The sequence below is a fragment of the Giraffa tippelskirchi genome, chromosome 11, assembly GCF_054371585.1.
Source record: "Giraffa tippelskirchi isolate mGirTip1 chromosome 11, T2T-mGirTip1v1.2.pri, whole genome shotgun sequence".
Taxonomy (NCBI): domain Eukaryota; kingdom Metazoa; phylum Chordata; class Mammalia; order Artiodactyla; family Giraffidae; genus Giraffa; species Giraffa tippelskirchi.
The window spans coordinates 121,708,439-121,727,453 of record NC_137285.1 but is presented as its reverse complement, the minus strand read 5'-3'; the positions used below and the strand labels follow the sequence as shown (position 1 = coordinate 121,727,453).

Here is a 19,015-nt window from a genome sequence, read left to right as displayed (position 1 = left end):
GTCAAAGCTGTGGTTTTCCCAGTAGTCATGTATGGATGTGAGAGCTGGACCATAAAGAAAGCTGAGCACCGAAGAACTGATGCTTTTGAACTGTGGTGTTGGAGAAGACTCTTGAGAGTCCCTTGGACCCCAAGGAGATCAAACCAGTCAATCTTAAAGGAAATCAGTCCTGAATATTCATTGGAAGGACTGATGCTAAAGCTAAAACTCCAATACTTTGGCCACCTGATGCAAAGAACTGACTCATTGGAAAAGACTCTGATGCTTGGAAAGATTGAAGGCATGAGGAGAAGGGGACGACAGAGGATGAGATGGTTGGATGGTATCACTGACTTGATGGACATGAGTTTGAGCAAGCTCTGGAAGTTGGTGATGGACAGGGAAGCCTGGCGTGCAGCAGTCCATGGGGTTGCCAAGAGTAGGACATGACTGAACTGAACTGAAGACTGTAGCCTGCCAGGCTCCTCTGTCCATGATATTTTTCAGGCAAGAATACTGGAGTGGGTTGCCATTTCCTCCTCCAGGGGATCTTCTCGATCCAGGGACTGAAGCCCCAACTTCTGTGTCTCCTGCATTGGTCAATATCAAATCAAAATGGTAGCTATACAATACTAAGAGAGATCCAAATTTAATGCAGCCATTGCTGTATATATCATGTGGCCTGGATCAGCCCCAGCCATCTCAAGGAGTTAGGATTAAAAGCTTAGAACCAATCCCAAGTACCCTGTTGTGAAATGTTTTTTAATAATTTTAGAAGATTAAAAAAATAATAATTTTCCTTTGAAAATAAACAATACTAAATTTGAAAGTCTGGGTCCAGGATCAGGATGTGGGCTACTTATGTCTGGTGATGTTGTATTTCACTGAAAAAGGAGTTATTTCAGATCTCAGAGCTTTATTGTTCTTCTCTCTCCCAACCTTAGAGTGTTCCCATTACAACCAAAGTCTCATTCTGGAGGCTGTGACCACCAAACCATAAAACCTCCCACCTAAGTAAAGGGAGTTCAAAAGGATGCTAACTTCTCTAGAAATCTCTTCAGGTAAGTTAGTTTTTAGAAGTGAAGATCTTTTTCTGTGGTCAGCTGAGCACAAGAAAAAGAATGGTAGGTGGTAGGATAGGGGAAAAAGCTCTGCAAAGCTTTCTGACTGAAGGGAGGGGATAAGGGAACTGACTATAAGAATATGTTGATATAATCCTTTATGTACACTTGAGCAACTACTGCCTTCATTTTTCTAATACATTATTAAACATTCTCTGTGTGCAGCTCATATATTTTTTGATACCTGTGACATTCTTTCTGTGCACTAGAGCTTTTTGCTAAACTGACTCTTAATCTATTTACTTATCTATGGAAATTCTCTTTGTATTTTCTTTCTCACCATCAAGCCTTTCTAAACCAATATAAAGGTTGGAGAAATGCCCCCATCCAGAGATTATATTCAACACAGAAGGAGAACTATAATTGAACTTAACTTAAACTATTCAGAAATGATCCCTCACCAGTTAGATCCTAGTAAAACACAAGAAACAACTTGCTAGTTTCCTCTAACTAGAACATAGTCCTAATCATTTCAAATAGGACAATCTCCAAGTATGTAATGCAAATATCTGTGAAAATGTCTAAGGATAAGGGTAATCAGATGTACTTCATTATAAATATAATGAACTCTATCACAATATTTATATGCAAATGAACTGAATATCAAGACTTAGTCTGCCCTGATGTAAGAATTACCTGACAAGTTGAGATATGCAGAACCAAGTTCACTATAGCTCTCTATTTATCACGTTCTCATCAATAGGTTAATCAGTAACTATAGCTACTTTTTTGATGAACACATGATGACCCATGTAAACCTTGCAACAACCAGTTATGTCAACATTTTAACCTCATTTCATAGGGGAGGAATTTCAGACTAAAAGAAGGGTAAGTATTTAATTAAATTCACATGGCAATGAGCAATGGCATTTGGCTTCAATTCCTAATATCTATGCCTAAATATTATGCTGTTTCCCAAACACTAAGCTCTAAGTTAGCTGAACTCAAGTCACAGAAATCTGATGATAGAATTCTACTTCATTTCTTTCCCAAATCCCCTCAATTTAAATACCATTCCTTAATACAACATTGTTAATCAGCTATAGTCCAAGATAAAATTTTAAAAATTCAATAAATAAATATGACTCCTTATAACATCATCCTTCTTGATATTATGTATTTTTCCTAGATTGTTCTTATTTCTTTCGCCATATCCCTTTTCTTTTTTCTCAATCTTATAATTTGCTTGCTTTTGACTAATCATCTTAATTCACAGTTTTATCTCCTTCCTGTATCTGGGATCAAAGTCTCCTTTGTAGAATTTCTTATGCAATGTGTCCAAGGTTCAAGCAGCAATGTGTCCTTTCAACACACACACACACACTTTCATGCCTAGAAATATTGTTCTAATACAGTTTACCTGTCTAATGTAGTGTCTCCATGTTAGGCATATGGCCCTTTTTTATGTATATGTCTATCCATCTCTCTCTCTATTGAAAGACAGAGTATGTGAGTGTGAAAGAGAAAGAAACAACTCAATTACAGTGCGCTCAGACTTATTAAGGTGATATATCATGGTGACAACTTTCTATAGTAAAATTAATGGTAGATTTGGTTTCAGAGAGTGATGTGTATAAATTAACTCATTTTACTTGACAATTTTGTGGTCTTTTATAAACCTGAACATTAACATTTTTGTGTCTGTATATATATCTGTGTTTCTGTCTTGACAGGAAGACACAAATAGCAAGGTCCATTTGCCTACAGTCAGAAGAGAAATGAAGAGGGAAATATACATTCCATACAGATCCAGTTTAAGAAGATCATCCAGAGATGAAGTTTTCTGTAGTTTCATTGATAAAACTTCAATGAAAGGTTATTCTCTGATGTTAGAACTAACAAGAAAGGGGAGACCAGAAGATGACCACGACATGAGGAATGGTTTTGGGTGGCTTAAATAGTGAAAGGCCAGCACAGATCCAAACTGTCTTACAAGGTTCTTGTTACATTTATAGTTCCTTTTAATAGTGTATTGTGTATGTTCAAGTCAGAAATGTGGTATATTCAGAATAATAATGGTTGTCATCATTTTTTAAAAGACAGCTTTTTTTGAGATATAATTCACATACCACACATTTCTCATTATGTTTAAGATGTATTCCTACTTTGTATATAAAATATATAGTCATGAATCAACCAGTTTTTCTATAAAATAATAACAAAAATTTTTCAGGAAATATTTTGTGTACCCAAGCAGCAAGGGAACAACTTTATCTTAAAATTATTTTATTAATTTGAATGGCCTATTTGTATGACTCTTTCAACCATTAACATTTTAAGTTCCACTAGGAAAGATACCTTGTTTAACTCATCTTTTGCATTCAGTCTTAGCACAGAACTCAGTGCATATATGGTAGATATACAGTCAATGTTTGTTGAACTAAAATATAAAATTCAATTGAATGGATTTGATGAAGTACATTAAAATCTTGTGGCCACATTTTACCATTAAATTTCATAGACTTTCAGGCCTCTATGATGCAACAATGCCAGCAGTTATAGTAGAAGCTTCACTGATTTCTTCATTTTCTCTGTAGGATTAGACATGTTCTCTGTCTGAGAAGATCTTGGTCTCTGATATATTTCACTACAAAAAGATCCCAAAATGACGGCCTCACTTAATGCCACACTATTTCATCCCTCCACTTTCCTTCTTCTGGGGATACCTGGACTGGAACATATGCATATATGGATTGGTTTTCCTTTCTTTATTGTGTATCTGACAGCTGTACTTGGGAATACTAGCATCCTTTCTGTGATTCAGACTGAACATAGTCTCCATCAGCCCATGTTCTTCTTCCTGGCCATTCTGTCATCTGTTGACCTGGGCCTGTCTACATCCACAATCCCCAAGATGCTTGGCATCTTCTGGTTCAAGCTGAGAGAAATCTCCTTTGAGGGCTGCCTTGTCCAGATGTTCTTCATTCATCTATGCACTGGCATGGAGTCGGCTGTGCTCGTGGCCATGGCCTATGATCGCTATGTGGCCATCTGTAACCCTCTGCACTACACACTGGTGCTGACAAACAAGGTGGTAACCATCATTGCAGTGGTAATCCTCCTGAGACCTCTGACTTTTGTCATCCCCTTTGTTCTGCTCATTCTAAGGTTACCATTTTGTGGGCACCAAATCATACCTCACACTTACTGTGAGCACATGGGCATTGCGCGCCTATCCTGTGCCAGCATTAGGGTCAATATTATCTATGGCTTATGTGCCATCTCTATCTTGGTGTTTGACATTGTAGCCATTGTCGTCTCCTATGTACAGATCCTCCGTGCTGTATTTCGACTTCCTTCCCATGATGCCCGGCTCAAAGCTCTCAGCACCTGTGGTTCCCATGTGTGTGTCATGTTGGCTTTCTACACTCCTGCATTTTTTTCATTCATGATCCACAGGTTTGGCCGGAATATACCACGCTACATCCACATCCTTCTGGCCAATTTCTATGTAGTCATTCCACCTGCTCTCAACCCTGTAATCTATGGTGTCAGGACTAAACAGATTAGAGAGCATGTGCTGAAAGTATTTTCCAAGAAAAAAACATAACTCTGGTAAAGAATCAAATCTAAGAAAGGAGTGGCACTCTATGGCCAAAATGAAAAGGAAATATTTGGAAGCAATAGAGGCCTATCTTAGAGGAGGCCTGTCAGCTTCCTTCATAAACCCAAAATTAGAAAGTTAGAATCATGTCAAATGCATTAATAAATGTGTTTTATAATTTCCATTGTTTAAAAATAATTCAGCCTCTTCACATGGAAGAAAACCAACACTTTGTTTTGCTTCTACTATGACTGAACAAAACATATCACATTCAATAGTCACCATTAGTTTGAAACTAAACCATGCTGCACCCACTGTAAAAAAACACAAGCAAACAAAAAAGGTCTTTATATTGTGATTTAAACAAAAATAAATGAGTTACACTGATCATTGCTAGTTCTAAAACAATAGCTCCTGGAGTACTTCCCATATGCCTGGAATCCCTGTTAAAAAGAATGCTGCTTTTGACTTTGCCATGTTAATGTTAGAGGATATGAAATTGACACTGTGTATACGCTATATGTGAAGATGAGAATTTTCCATGAACAAAACTGAGGAAAGTTGACAATCTTTGTAAATGTGTAGTTTTTTTTTTTTTTCTAAGCTGTATTGTGTTGCTTGTTTAATGGATGAGTTCTTACAGAGTCTTGCTTGCTGATACTTCTTTTCAAAGAAACCCTTATTTTTCAAGCAGTTTTGTCTCTGTGTTTTCTGCCATTCTGCCACTCCATAGAAAGTTTCAGCCTAATAGAATGTTGGAAGTCTTAGATTTCAAGTCCATATTACCCCTGAGTTTGTGTGTGTGTGTGTGTGTGTGTGTGTGTGTGTGTAAGATGAAATTCTAATTCCATGTGCTATCACTCACTTTCTATTTCTACATGACTTTACTGACATCATTTGTAGAAAAGATTCAAGGGAAAATATATTTGTAAATCTTGGCGAATAAAACTAAATTTTTAGCTATATTTTACTGCAGGACTCTCAGAGCTTTTAATTAACAAATTATTCATTTTACACTTTGAAATTATCCCCCAACCATACTATGACACTCGTATTCTGTAGAAGGCACTTTAGGAAAAAAATTCCACTTATTTTTATTACAAGCAATGGAAAATATAATGTCATAAATTATTGGAGTTTGCATTAATTAACATCACACACTGAACTTGGGTTTATTTAAAAACAACCAGTTATGCTTTGGATTTTTTAGAACCATACTGTGATTCTAGAAAATTAATTATCTGTTTATTATACTTATGAAATGGACTCTAGTTATACAGCCTAATTTGTTATCTTGAGTGATTTGGAAAGTATTCAGTCTGTTTGTATGTTTTGGTTAATTTGTGAAGAACTGGTATTTAACCTTTATAAGTTTGGTAGAATTCACCAGTGCAGCTATTTAGGCCTGGAGACTTTTGTGTTAGAAGGTTGCTCACTACAGGTTCAAATCCTTAAATTGGTAAGGGACTACTAAGGCCATCCATTTCCTCCTGCAATTTCTTTGAATGTCCTCAGTGAATGAGTCACAGGATTCATATATCTCTAACCAACTTTTTCTCAGGATGAGGCCTGGTGAGAAGGTTTTTCTAATGTCTATCCCAGTATCAGCTTTGGATCGTCCCTTTATTCCTGTGTCACAGACAAGACCACTCTCCAGGCTCTCCACACTCCCTCAGGAGCAGAGCACAGTTCCTTGTTACTTGAACCCAGTGAGTCTGCTGATGGCAGCTGGAGGATGATGGTGCTGTCTTCTGACTGTTCTCTTTCAGCCTGTCTTAGGCAGGTGCACTGTTCCTGGATACTGAAAGTGCAGATTTCTCTGTGATTCTACCCCTCCCCTAGTGCTGCAGCAGACTTCTGATGAACCTGTTTCAGCCTGGGATTATAGAGTCTGTTTCTACTCCTTTACCTCATAAGCAATGGATCTTCACTTGATGCTTAGGGGACAGGAACTGGGTGAGGTATAGCCTCCATCCTACAGCAGATGCCATTCCCATCTACCGAGTCTGTTCTATGATGCAAGCCTCCTCAAGCCTCTAGTCCTACTTTCCAAGAGTAGGCTTTCCAAGAGTACCTGGCTGAGCTCTAGGGAGAAAAACCTGAGTGGGTCTGAATTCTCATTTGTGTCATACACAGACAGCCCTCAGCCATTCTATATTCTCAGTAGGTCTACACTTAGTTGTGAGGAATTGCTTGAAAATTTTAACCAATTCTTTTTTACAGGCTTGTATGGCATATGGCATCTTGCCTGGTAAGCATGGAACTGTGTTTCATATATCTTTGGCTCTGACTATCTCCTCCGAGGTTTTGTGTTGGTTAGCTGCTCTCTAATTTCAGCCATCTGACATTTTCAAGAAAAGTATGGATTTTGATTATTTAGTATTTTTTTAAAGTTTTTAGAGGCACAATTCTAAGTTTCTATATTCTAATGAAAAGCTATAACTTCTGGTAGGAATTTTAAATCCTGTTATATACTCTAAATGGAAGGACCTTTATGTGTCCATTCTCAGTTTCCTACAACAGTATTTCTCAAAGCTTGGACCATTGGATCATAAGTACTCAGTAGGATCTATCAAAAGAAAATAGGATTTTATTTATGAGACATGCGACAGAAGTTATGAATCTTAATAGCTTTAGAGTAGGTCTGAGCAATCTTTATTCTTAAGAGACTTTAAGCCTTCTTAATCTTGAGAACTATTATCCTGGAAAGTTGAAATTTGATTATTAATCAAAATGGTTCATTCCCAGAAGGGAAAAAAATCAGATAATCTTTAGGAAATGAGATGCTTGAATGTAGAATTGGCTAACTCAAAACTGGACACTTCCTTTATCCAACACACAAGTGCACGCATGTGCACACACATAAACACATACACACAACTGACTTGACCTAATCCACACTGAACTTTAATTGCCTACCTAATGTTCCTGATGTTCTATCCTTCTGGAACACTTTTCTGACTTTCTAAACTCCATAGCCTTGGCTAATTACCTATTTTGTATCAATATTTCTATCATAGCACTTGTCACACTTAACATATCAGTGTGTAATATAACTAGATATAGTGTAGTGGCTAAGAATATAAATCTATATATGGAATTACTGTGAGATTAGAAGAAAATTATGGTTTTAGAGCTAGAAAGACTTTCAATTCTAGCTGCTCTACTCATTAGCCTGTTGAATATGAGTTTGTTGAGCTATTTAACATATGGATATTTATGCTAACTAACTCTAGAAAATACTATAAGCGTTAAGTCATAATACACAATGAAGAGCTTGGAACCTAGCAAATGCTTAATAAATGTTGATTCATTTCACATTTTTAGCTTGAATGGTGAAGTACTTGACTAAAATATTTCCCCATTGGTCAACTAATTTCTCCGTGCACAGCTGAAGCTGAATTTTAGCTGCCTCTGTGGATTACCTAGGGAACTTGAAAATATGAATCCCTGAACGTGATCCCTCATAGTTTTACTGTCTCTAGATTTTCATTTACATAGAACCATACAGTATGTATTCTCTGTGTCTGACTTTTATCAGTTAGCATAATGCCTATGAGATTTACCCATGTGAACCTGTGTGGTGTGTGCTCAGTTGCATCTGACTCTTTGCAACCCCATGGATGCCACCCACCAGGATCCTCTACCCATGGGATTTCCCAGGCAAGAATACTAGAGTGGGTTGCCATTTCCTCTCCAGGGGATCTTCCTGGCTCAGGGACTGAGCATCTCTTGCATCTCTTGCATCTCTTGCATTGGCAGGCAGACTCTTTACCACTGAGCCACATAGGAAGCCCCATGTGAACTTTTAAGACATCAAGAAAAGCAAAATTATTTAATGACAAAGAGAAAAGATAACAATTAAGGATAATTTGGTCAACGATGAACCTTTTCAACGTAATAATAGATTCCAAAAGATTGTAGGAGAATAACTTGAAAAGGCTAATAAAATGTAATAACTAGAGAATAGAATTGCATAGTTAGAGAAGCACCATTCAAGAAGAGCGTGAATTGAAGAAAATTTTGGTGAACAGATAACGGAGAAGGTAGCACCAAGAGACTCTTACTAAGAAAGTATTAAAGCATGTGCTTGAGAATGAAGTACATTTAGTCAAGGAGGAAGAACTGGTGCAAAAAATGGAAATTTCTAAATCTAGTAGTAAATTTTATACTGTAAGCCAAAGATGTGATTATATATCATGTTGATTTTAAATTTCTCTTATTTTTCACCTCATATGATTCTCCATTTTTGAAACAATATTTTACTATTTTGACAAAGAGTCTTACTTGATACTATACCTGCCTTAATGACTATACAACATAGATGTAATAATGTAATAACTCGACTTTGGATAAGTTACTTTCCATAGAAAAACCTTAGCCTTCAAACAATTAAAAGAAGTTCTTGATGAAGAAACCACACACCCACAGGTGGATAATATAACATTTGTTCAGATATTACTTATGCATAAAAAAGATTCAGTTCAGAGACTTTGAAAAATCGAAGAAATCTGTCTCTTATCTTCTTGGTCCTTACCCCATAGATGATGGGGTTCACCATGGGAGGGACTAGGAGATAAATGTTGGCCACAAATATGTGGACATGGGGTGCCACATGGTGCCCAAACCTGTAAGTAAGAAAAGTGAAGAAGGCTGGAGTATAGGACACTAAGATTACACAAACATGAGAGCCACAAGTACCCAGAGTCTTGAGTCGGGCATCCTTGGATGGGAGATGGAAGACAGTGTACAGTATGAGGACATAAGAACAAATGATCAATATGAAGTCCATTCCTCCTGTAAGAAATGCAACAATCAGGCTATAGGCTCTGCGGATTCTGGTCTCAGCACAGGCAATCTTGATGAGGGCCATGAACTCACAATAGGTGTGGGAAATAATATTGGTTCTGCAGTAGGGAAGCCACCGTAGCAAGAACGGGTGAGGAAAGAGAAGTGCTGTGCCCTGGAATACAATTGCTAGACTCATGCCCCCGATTGTAGAATGTGTCAGAATAGATGCATGTCTTAATGGATTACAAATGGCTACATAACGGTCAAAAGCCATTGCCAGGAAGAAGCCAGACTCCATGGTGGAGCAAGAGTGAATCAGGAACACTTGGGTGAGGCAGGCTTCAAAGTGAATCTCTCCATCGTGGAACCAGAAGAGGCTGAGAAGTTTGGGCACAGCTGTAGTACACACAGTAAGGTCAGCCAGAGCTAGCATGCACAGGAAAAGGTACATTGGCTCATGGAGGCTAGAATCTGTCTTGATTATAAAGAGAAGAGAGCAGTTTCCCAGTAGGGCCAAAAGATAGATCACACAAAAGGGGATAGAGATCCAGATGTGGGCAGTCTCTAATCCAGGAATGCCAATGAGAATGAAGGTTGATGGATAGATATCCGTCTTATTATACTCTGACATAATCATCAGATGTTTTAATTTTCCCTTCATGGATTTTCATCTAATGCAAACAAATAATAACATAAATTTTGAAGCCTCTGAGAAGTTAAGTTAGCCAAAGTGCAGAGAATTATAGTCTATGGAATAAATACAATGTCTGTAAATATTTTGATAGAAATTATTTCATTATCTGTCTGAGCATGAAATATTATTTTAGAGTTATAATTTTCAACGTGGCTTCTCTGTAGATGCTAAATGAGAAAAGATATTTAGGTATAAAAAGACTGGAGTACATATATGAAAGCAAAATCTTCCATTGAGAAGAAAGGGATATCAGTTGAAAGCTGAAGAGTCTGTAAGAGTTATGGGTTTGAATGACTTAGTAACAAACATGCAATTTTAAGATACAAAATAGAGTGAAACGGAGGGGTGATAGAATATTTTGAATGGAAAATAGGTTTTATTTTAGATTTTAGTTAATAGTTTGGGCACAAGCCAAATTATAGGGGGTAGCATTGCAATTTAAATATTGCAATTCTGGGGGACCATTGTAGAATAAACAGAAGGGGGTTAATTCAGACCAACATGGGATTCATGCAAGATGATAGCAAGAGTGAGCTGATTCATTGGAAAAGACCCTGATGCTGGGAAAGATTGAGGGCAGGAGGAGAAGGGGACGACAGAGGATGAGATGGTTGGATAGCATCATCGACTCAGTGGACATGGGTTTGGGTGGACTTCAGGAGTTGGTGGTGGATAGGGAGGCCTGGCGTGCTGCAGTTCACGGGCTCGCAAAGAGTCAGACACTACGAAGCAACTGAACTGAACTGAATGTATTTCCCAGTAGAAAATAAGTGGATAAATTGTGCAGAGAAAAATTGTACAGAAGTGAATGCAATTTTCCAATTATTTAAAACAGATTTTATCCTTACTTGCAATCAGGAAATTGAAAATGAATATGATAGAAATCACACTTTATATTCTTAACCAACAGAATATCATGATTGTTGATATCAAGCATTAAAGAGGTTTGGGCTAATGAGCAACTAGTATGCATAACTGGTAGAAGACAATTGACCTAACAGAGAAAAAATTGTATAGTAACTATTCTTATGAAACAAAAGTTTTGGCAGATCAATTTAACTATTTGCTATCCTAGGGAATAATGTTCATATATACATATGGAGGGAAGATCCTTTGGAGGAGGGCATGGCAACCCACTCCAGTATTCTTGCCTGGAGAATCCCATGGACAGAAAAGCCTGGCAGGCTACAGTCCGTAGGGTCGCCAAAAGTTGGACATGACTGAGTGACTAAGCACATAGACATAGAAGTATATACAGTGATTCTCATTGTAAAAATGCCTATAATAGAAGAAAAATTCAAGCATCCAAAATGTCGACCAAAGTAATATCAAGTTAAAAAATCTGTAGCGTATTATAGAGTACTCAGAAGCAATTAGAATGAAGTTGTCTATACATATTTACATATAAAATATCCAAAAGAAAAATGAAACAGAAATTCGATTTTTCCATTAACACAAAAACACAAGCAAAAATGAAACATGTATGTTTGTGTATATAAATATATATATACACAAAACACATTTATACTAAGGCTTTTATAAACACAGCAAACAGTCAAAAAGGGTATACTTAGGAAGTATAGACTTAAAAAGAGCCTAAATTTGGGACCGTGATAAGAATATAATTTAGCTGTATCACTGTGGTTACCTTTTTTTAACAGCACCAGTATAGTCGATAAATTCATGTGCTATATATACTTTAATGTAAGTAAGTAAATAATGCAGAGTTGCAAGCGTATTCATTATAAAAATATAAACCATGAAATTACAGAGATGAGGCTTTCCTTGTCTTATAAAATATTAAAACATTTCTCTAATCTTTTGAAATATCTTTCCCACATCTCTCATAGAGAACTTGTACTTAGAACGGTGACCCGGTGCCTTTGTTCTTCATGGTGGTATTTTTTCCACATAAAATCCCTCAATAACTCAAGATTTTACTCACATATCACTCCTCTGAGATTACTTTTCTAGTTATTTTGAATCATCATTTGATATCCCTCCTCAGCGTCCCTATGACGTGTACACTTACACGTCTCTATTTTGTCATACTGTATTTTTATTTCTGTACATCTTTCACATTTATTATGGTACAAATTCTTACTTGACAGAGTTCATCTCTTTTCATATATTTGTTTGATGTCCCAATGAATGAATGAACAAAAAGAGAAAAAGGAGAACATAAGGGAGGGCTGTTTTTTCTCGTAAATAATTTTATTTAAACTTAAGACAAACAATGGAATCACTATAAACTGACTCTGGTTCACACTAATCCCCAAACACTATAGTACATTAACCATTTATACTATTTTCATATTATTTATACTATTCATACTATTAAAATTTTTAACACTACTTTAATAGTGTTTATACTATTTATTTATTTTATCATATTAGATACTTGAGACATATCCAAGAAATTAAAAATACAACAAAAATAAATTATAAAAAAGAAATACAACAAAATTAAATTATATCAATATTGTTTTCCTTGTCTGATTATAGGGGGAAAAAAAGAGGAAATGGAGGAGAAGAAATATCCAATTTTGAGGAGGAATAAAATAAATGACCTATAACACCTTCTGGCAAAATTCTGCATCTCAGACTTCCTCCATGCTGTTAAATATTCTATATAATTTTTTATTCTTGTTGGTTTTTTAAACTTTTTATTTTGTATAGGAATATAACCAATTAACAATGCTGTGATAGTTTCAAGTGTGATGCATTGATACACGAAAAAATGTCGTTACAAAATGAGCATAGTAGATCCTGATATTATAAATCAAAACCCAAAAGACCTTGTATGCATACTTAGAAGAGTCAAGACATGGATGTACATATGAGTGAAAGATAATGTATGAAATAAACACACCAAAAAGTAAAAAAGAAAAAAGTAAGTTCTACATCTCTATCAAGCTTATAACAAAAATAAAATAAATCAACATGAACTGAGCTTCTGTTAGATATTATATTTCTTTATACTGAAGGCATTGTCTTACTGAATCCTTAAAGGGACTTTCTAGATAGGTACTCAAACATATAACACAGATATGAATACAAGTAAATGATGTTCACTTTAGGTTCCCAAAACTCTTCTACAATAAATTCAAGGAGCTAGAATTGGAACCCAAGTGTTAATTACAAGGTTTGCAATTTTGTAAAATGTTATAAAGTTTATATTAACCATTAAGAGGCAAGTGTGCCACAGGATTCTGTAAATGTAAAATGACATAAGGCATGTTAGACAGTTTGGGGCAGCATGAAGAGTGATTCAAATACCAGAGATCTCTCAGGTTTGTTCAGAATGTAGGGCTGATACAGCTGCACTCCCAGCCTTTCTTCATTGACTTTTTCTGAAGGCCTGATCTAAGTAGAGAAGCCCATGCACAAATTTATTCTCAAGGAAAGCTGCACCCTGAATCAATTTACATCAGAGTAAAACAGAGGCCACCTATTCAGGGGTCATAAATCCAAAGGGGCTCAGTTGCTCCAAGAAATCTTACACATCTGTTTTTCACAGCCTGTTTGCCCTGATGAGAGTCCTGAAACCTTCTATCTGACTATTGTCAACCTAGTCTGTGACACAGATGAGAGCAAACTACATTGCCTTACCTCACCAGGGGTGCTCCTGAGATGAGGATGAGTACCCACCTCAACTGAAGAAAATTTTATAACTTACAGCTTTTCATAATGAGCTCAGTTATAGACACGCTTCCCATTTTCTGAGGGTCCCATGGGAATGGTCTCCATATAGTGTCAGGGAAAGATACACTGGGAGTTAAAGATTTGAGTTCAGAAATCAGGTTCTAAGTCTTTAGAACTGACATCTTCATAACAGGAAAATCCAAGAAAGGGGAGAGGGAAAGATGAGTCTTCCTCAATTGCCTGGAGTCTGCCTTTCAGCAGGATTGCTTGCATCTCAGAATTGCTTGTTTTTAAAAATATATGCACAGATCTAAATTGTAAAGATAATGTCTAGTCTCTTTGTTTTAAATAATGCCTTTTTTATTTTTAATATAAGAAAAGATAAAGAAAAACTAGTATCAATCCTAAAGTCACCTTAATATTTAAATTATATATCATAATTTTATATTAATATGATTTTTACTATTTAACACATATTAGACTCAATTTTATAGCATAACCCATTTTAAGACATGATATATACTTTATTTCTTTCATATTAATCAGAATAAATTCCACTGATTTTTTTAGATGCACATCATGTTGATTTGATATATAAATACATTTTGGAAGGATTTCCCCTCCTCCCACATCTAGTTAATTAACATATCTGTAACCTCACATATTTATTTGTATGTGAGAACATTTGTGTGTGTGTGTATGTATAAGAGAGAGAGCATTTAAGTTCTACTCCCCAGCAAATTTTGATTATATAATATAGTATTATCAACTATAGTCCTTAAGTTAGGTGCTAAATCCTCAGACCTTATACATCTTATAGCTGAAAGTGTACCCATTTACCAATCTCTTCCCATTTTTTCCCCTAACATAGCCCTTGGCAAGTACTTTTGTACTGTCTGTCTGTTTCTATCACAGAAAATTTATTACATGAAACAAATGAAAATGTGACTTTGTTGAAAACTAAGTTGCATTTAAACATTACTGTGGAAAATTTGACATCTTTAAACAATCAAGCCACTGAGATTTATTGCTTGATTTTACATGTATGTATTCCAGGCTAGCTTTCGACCTTTAAATAATTTTTGAATCTTTATTGTGTGTGTCAATCTCATTAATTTCATTCATTGTACAACTTGGAATTTTATCATTTAACTTTAAATTTAGTTATATTCTTTATGTTATTGTTAGTGTGTTTTATATACATTACATATACACAGTGAGAGGGGAACAGGCAGGAAGGCCAGGGGTCTCTAAACGGAGGAAATAGGCTGCAAGTGTCAGATATTTTTCTCTCTTAAGCAGCAGGAGGAAACAAACTAGTGTTATATTTTTTCCCCTTCTCTATACAAATTTAAGAGACTTCCCTGGTGGCTCAGATGGTAAACCGTCTGCCTTCAATGTGGGAGACCTGGGTTCCATCCCTGGGTTGGGAAGATCCTCTGGAGAAGGAAATGGCAACCCACTCCAGTACTCTTGCCTGGAAAATCCCATGGACGGAGAAGTGTGGTAGGCTACAGTCCATGGGGCTGCAAAGAGTCGGACACGACTGAGCGACTTCACTTTCACTTTATACAAATTTTAAAAGAGGTTTCTCTTAAAATTCAGTGTTGCCATAATGACCCTTGGTTCCACCTGAACGTAACTTTTCTCAAACCTTGAGCTAACCAATGCATTTTTGTCATGGAAATGTTTGTCTTAAGCTATGTTAATGTACTATGCATTTACCCTAGACTCTGTCTTCAAGTCGTTCTGCCTAAAGGATCAGAACCTGTATGTTTTACTCATACATTGTTCTCCTAATCTATGTTAATAAAACTATATATTTGCTTGGAAATCTGCCTTTCTTCAAGATTCATGTCAATCGTTTTATGGCCCAGGATGACTCACCTGGTGCCAATGTTATCAAGGCATGTTGTGGGTGAGAGGCCTGGTGCCATTCTCTGAGTTTTGAGACATTTCCTTTTTCTAGTTAGCAGACTGCTAGTAGCTATATAACATCCGGCTAAAGACTAGCAGGGGGGCACTCTTTCTGCCCCCTTCTGATGTCTATGTCAGAAACTTTCTCTATCTCTTTTATACTTAAATAAAACTTTATTACACAAAAGGCCAAGCCTTGTCACTGGCCCCGGATTGAATTCTTCTCCTCCAGAGGCCAAGAATCCCAGCGTCTTATGTGGTTCAGCAAAAACCTTTCAACAGTGCAACCCCATTATTTGGAAATTCTATAGTTGCAAATTTGCCTACTCTCAAGAATTTATTTGTAACCTCAAATAAATAGTTATGACATTTTCACAGTCATCTGTAGACATGCAAAGGTCTGGGACAAATTAAATTGCCTGACATGTACATTCTCAGCTGAGGTGGACTTTTCATTTCCTCTTTCACGTTGTAAACAAGTGTTATTTTTGCATTCTATTCAGTGCCACATTTTTCTTATTTTCATGTTTCTTGTTGATAATCTTGTTGTTTGTAATAGCTGTCAAGTGTAGTGAAATGCACTAGAATAAATAAATATTTAAAAATTTTACTTCTGAAGTGCACTAGAATAAAATAATATTTATCTAGTGTTCCCAAGTACAGTAAAGTTGTGATGTGTCTTATGGAGAAAATAACTTTATTATTGTCAGGTATGAGTTAAAATAAAAGATATTGTACACCCAGACAAAAGAAGAGAAAATCTGCCTATCCATATATGAAGCTACTCTTTATTTTTTTTTTTAGTACACATACATATTTTATTTAGATGCAAACATAGTTTTCAATCTTTAATGAGAGTATTGTACTGACCAGAATACAATTTAAACTACGTTTTTACCTTTTACACCTCTTCAGTTAACTCCTGGTGGATGGAACTTGGGTCCCCACAAGTACTGCTGGCAGGATTTTTAAGGTAGTCATCAACAAGAGCGTTTATGGGCACCCTGCTTTGGTAGATATTCAGGGTGTTAAGTAATATCCAGGAAAGAGATAGTTACATCGTGTCCCTGCCGGGAATAGCGGCTCCAGGAACATAGCCGACACGTACACTGCCCTTCACATCTACATGGCGTGGAAATCATTTTTCTCTGGAGATTGTTAGAAGCTACTCTTTAAAATACTATAGAAACATCTAGAGTGCATGACAATGAAATGAAAAAGATGCTAAATTTTGGCATGCATGAGGTGACAACTAATTTAAAAAGCGTAGTGAACAGCGATGTTGTGAGGTTAAAAAATCAACCAGGTCACCCAGGGTCAGAAAAATGTCAAACTATTCTTGACTAGTGCAGGCTGACTTGTACATTTCATGAAGCAAAGCATGACAGATATTAATCTTAAAGCTGAGATAAGTTCTATTTATCAATAGGCTACAGAAGAATTTTTAAAATTCTGCTCTGTGTTCAGGAAAATAAGTATGTGGAAGATCAGGTTTTTAACACTGTTGAGACTGTGACTGTGTTGAGATTGTATTAAACATACAATGATATTGGTATATGGCTTCCCAGATGGCACTAGTGGTCAAGAATCCACCTGCCAAGGCAGGAGATACAAGAGATGTGGGTTTGATCCCTGGGTTGGGAAGATTCCTCTGGAGAAGGAAGAGACAACCCACTCCAGTATTCTTGCCTGCAAAATTCCAAGGACAGAGGTATCTGGCAGGCTGCAGTCCATGGAATTGCAAAGAGTCAGACACTACTGAACACACACACATTTATCAGTACATGAACATATATAACAAAAAGAGACCCCCTTAAGCTCCTAGCTTTTAATCAGTTAAAGATCATGCCGTTAAGCATTAGTGAGAACTATGTATCAAACGTGGTTCTGTTAAGCACAAACACACATAAAACAAGGTTACATATTGATCAATTGACAAAAATGTTATGATGAGGGAGGAAAGGAACAGGCAGAGCTGACTCCATCTTGAAAAATAAGGAGACTCCATCTTGGACTTTCAGTGAGCATTGGACTATGTGCCTGGTAGCCATGGGGATTATACACCTATGGCCGAACTGGCCTCCCGGACTGATCAACACCAGATTCCATACCAAGATTTCCTGTCGCCAAAAAGAACGTAATAAATCCCTATGTAGTCAATCACCTTTGTAATCTTTATGGCACCCATTGGTGTAGGCTACAATGTATAACCAACTGACCCTTCTGATTATGAATCATGGCTGTAACCTGATTGTATCTCCCTTTAATACTTTCCAGGCTAGGTTTAAGGAATTTGGGGATGTGGGCTTGAGCAGTACACTTAAGGTATATAAGGTTTTCACAAAAGTCGGTTGAGGTCCTTGGTTAAGAGGAGACTCTCTGCCTTGGGCCCGCCGGTGTAATAAACTGCATTCCACTATCTGTCCTTCTGAGTGAGTTTGTTTCCTGGAACGCATGGCTACAACAGTGACAAGAAGCTTGTAGGAACCTAGATCTGCATTTCCTGTAGGAATGATATTTTCCTAGATTTTAATTCAGTGTCCATGGTGACTTTATGGAAAATAACTAATGAGAATAATGAGAATGTACTATGCTTGTGCATGAATACATATCATATGTATATGTAAACCGCCCTCCGCAGCCCCCGCCACACACACACATTCATCCGGAGTTGGGCTTACTCTCTCGTTCCCCCATAGGAGAACTCAGGCTGAGGGAATTTCTTGGTGCAGAGCAGTGTCAATCTGAGGAAACGTGAGTGATGTGGGTAAAGTGAAACATTTCTTCTTATTTTTACTAATCTGTTTTGTCTTGTTCTTTGCTCCACCAGGGTTCTGTAACCTCCCATCTAAACTTTGGAACTCTTATTTTCATCCGTTACTGGTTGCTGAGCAGGCGTTTCTGTGGGGGAAGAGTACAAGGACCTCCTATTCAGTCACCTTCCTAATGTAAACCTGGCATCTTCGGTTTCTTTTCCTTAGAAACCAGGGCTCCCTAATGGCTCTCTTTTTTTTGACTCAAAACCAGATTAGAATCTTGAATCCTCAGAGATCTTTTCTGTGCTTTATAAAACTGGCTTTGGGGAATTTCTACTGAAAGCTCCTCCAGGCAAAGAGCAGTGCTCTCATAAAGACTAAGTGCTTTGAGACAAAACAGAGACAGGATTCCATCCCGGTGCTCTGTCTGGTGAGTCTTCTCTGTCTTCCAACTCACAGTGTATCCAGAGGACACAGTGATGGACAAAAGGAAAAGAAAGGAAGAGAAGAGACACAAGATAAGTTTGAGGGAAAAAAGACTGAGACAGAAGCTTAGAGAAATGGATAA

General features: G+C 36.9%; 3 protein-coding genes across 4 annotated transcripts in view; 1 reads left to right on the top strand and 2 right to left on the bottom strand.

Annotated features, from left to right (window-relative positions):
• The window catches only part of LOC145525653 (olfactory receptor 51I2-like), a 550,369-nt gene that overhangs the window by 367,342 nt on the left and 164,012 nt on the right, over positions 1-19,015 (bottom strand). The gene's annotated exons all lie outside the window — the stretch shown is intronic.
• On the top strand, positions 818-4,650 carry LOC145525679 (olfactory receptor 52E1-like). Its single transcript, XM_081539205.1, has one exon. The coding sequence runs from the start codon at positions 3,706-3,708 to the stop codon at positions 4,648-4,650; it is 945 nt and encodes a 314-aa protein (XP_081395331.1). The 5' UTR covers positions 818-3,705.
• LOC145525657 (olfactory receptor 52D1-like) lies at positions 5,939-11,767 on the bottom strand. The gene has a single exon (XM_081539187.1). The coding sequence runs from the start codon at positions 10,094-10,096 to the stop codon at positions 9,107-9,109; it is 990 nt and encodes a 329-aa protein (XP_081395313.1). The 5' UTR covers positions 10,097-11,767; the 3' UTR covers positions 5,939-9,106.

Bases quoted from the DNA above. Each gene is read 5' to 3' on its own strand.
- LOC145525657 (XM_081539187.1), bottom strand. From the start codon at position 10,096: ATGAAGGGAAAATTAAAACATCTGATGATTATGTCAGAGTATAATAAG.
- LOC145525679 (XM_081539205.1), top strand. From the start codon at position 3,706: ATGACGGCCTCACTTAATGCCACACTATTTCATCCCTCCACTTTCCTT.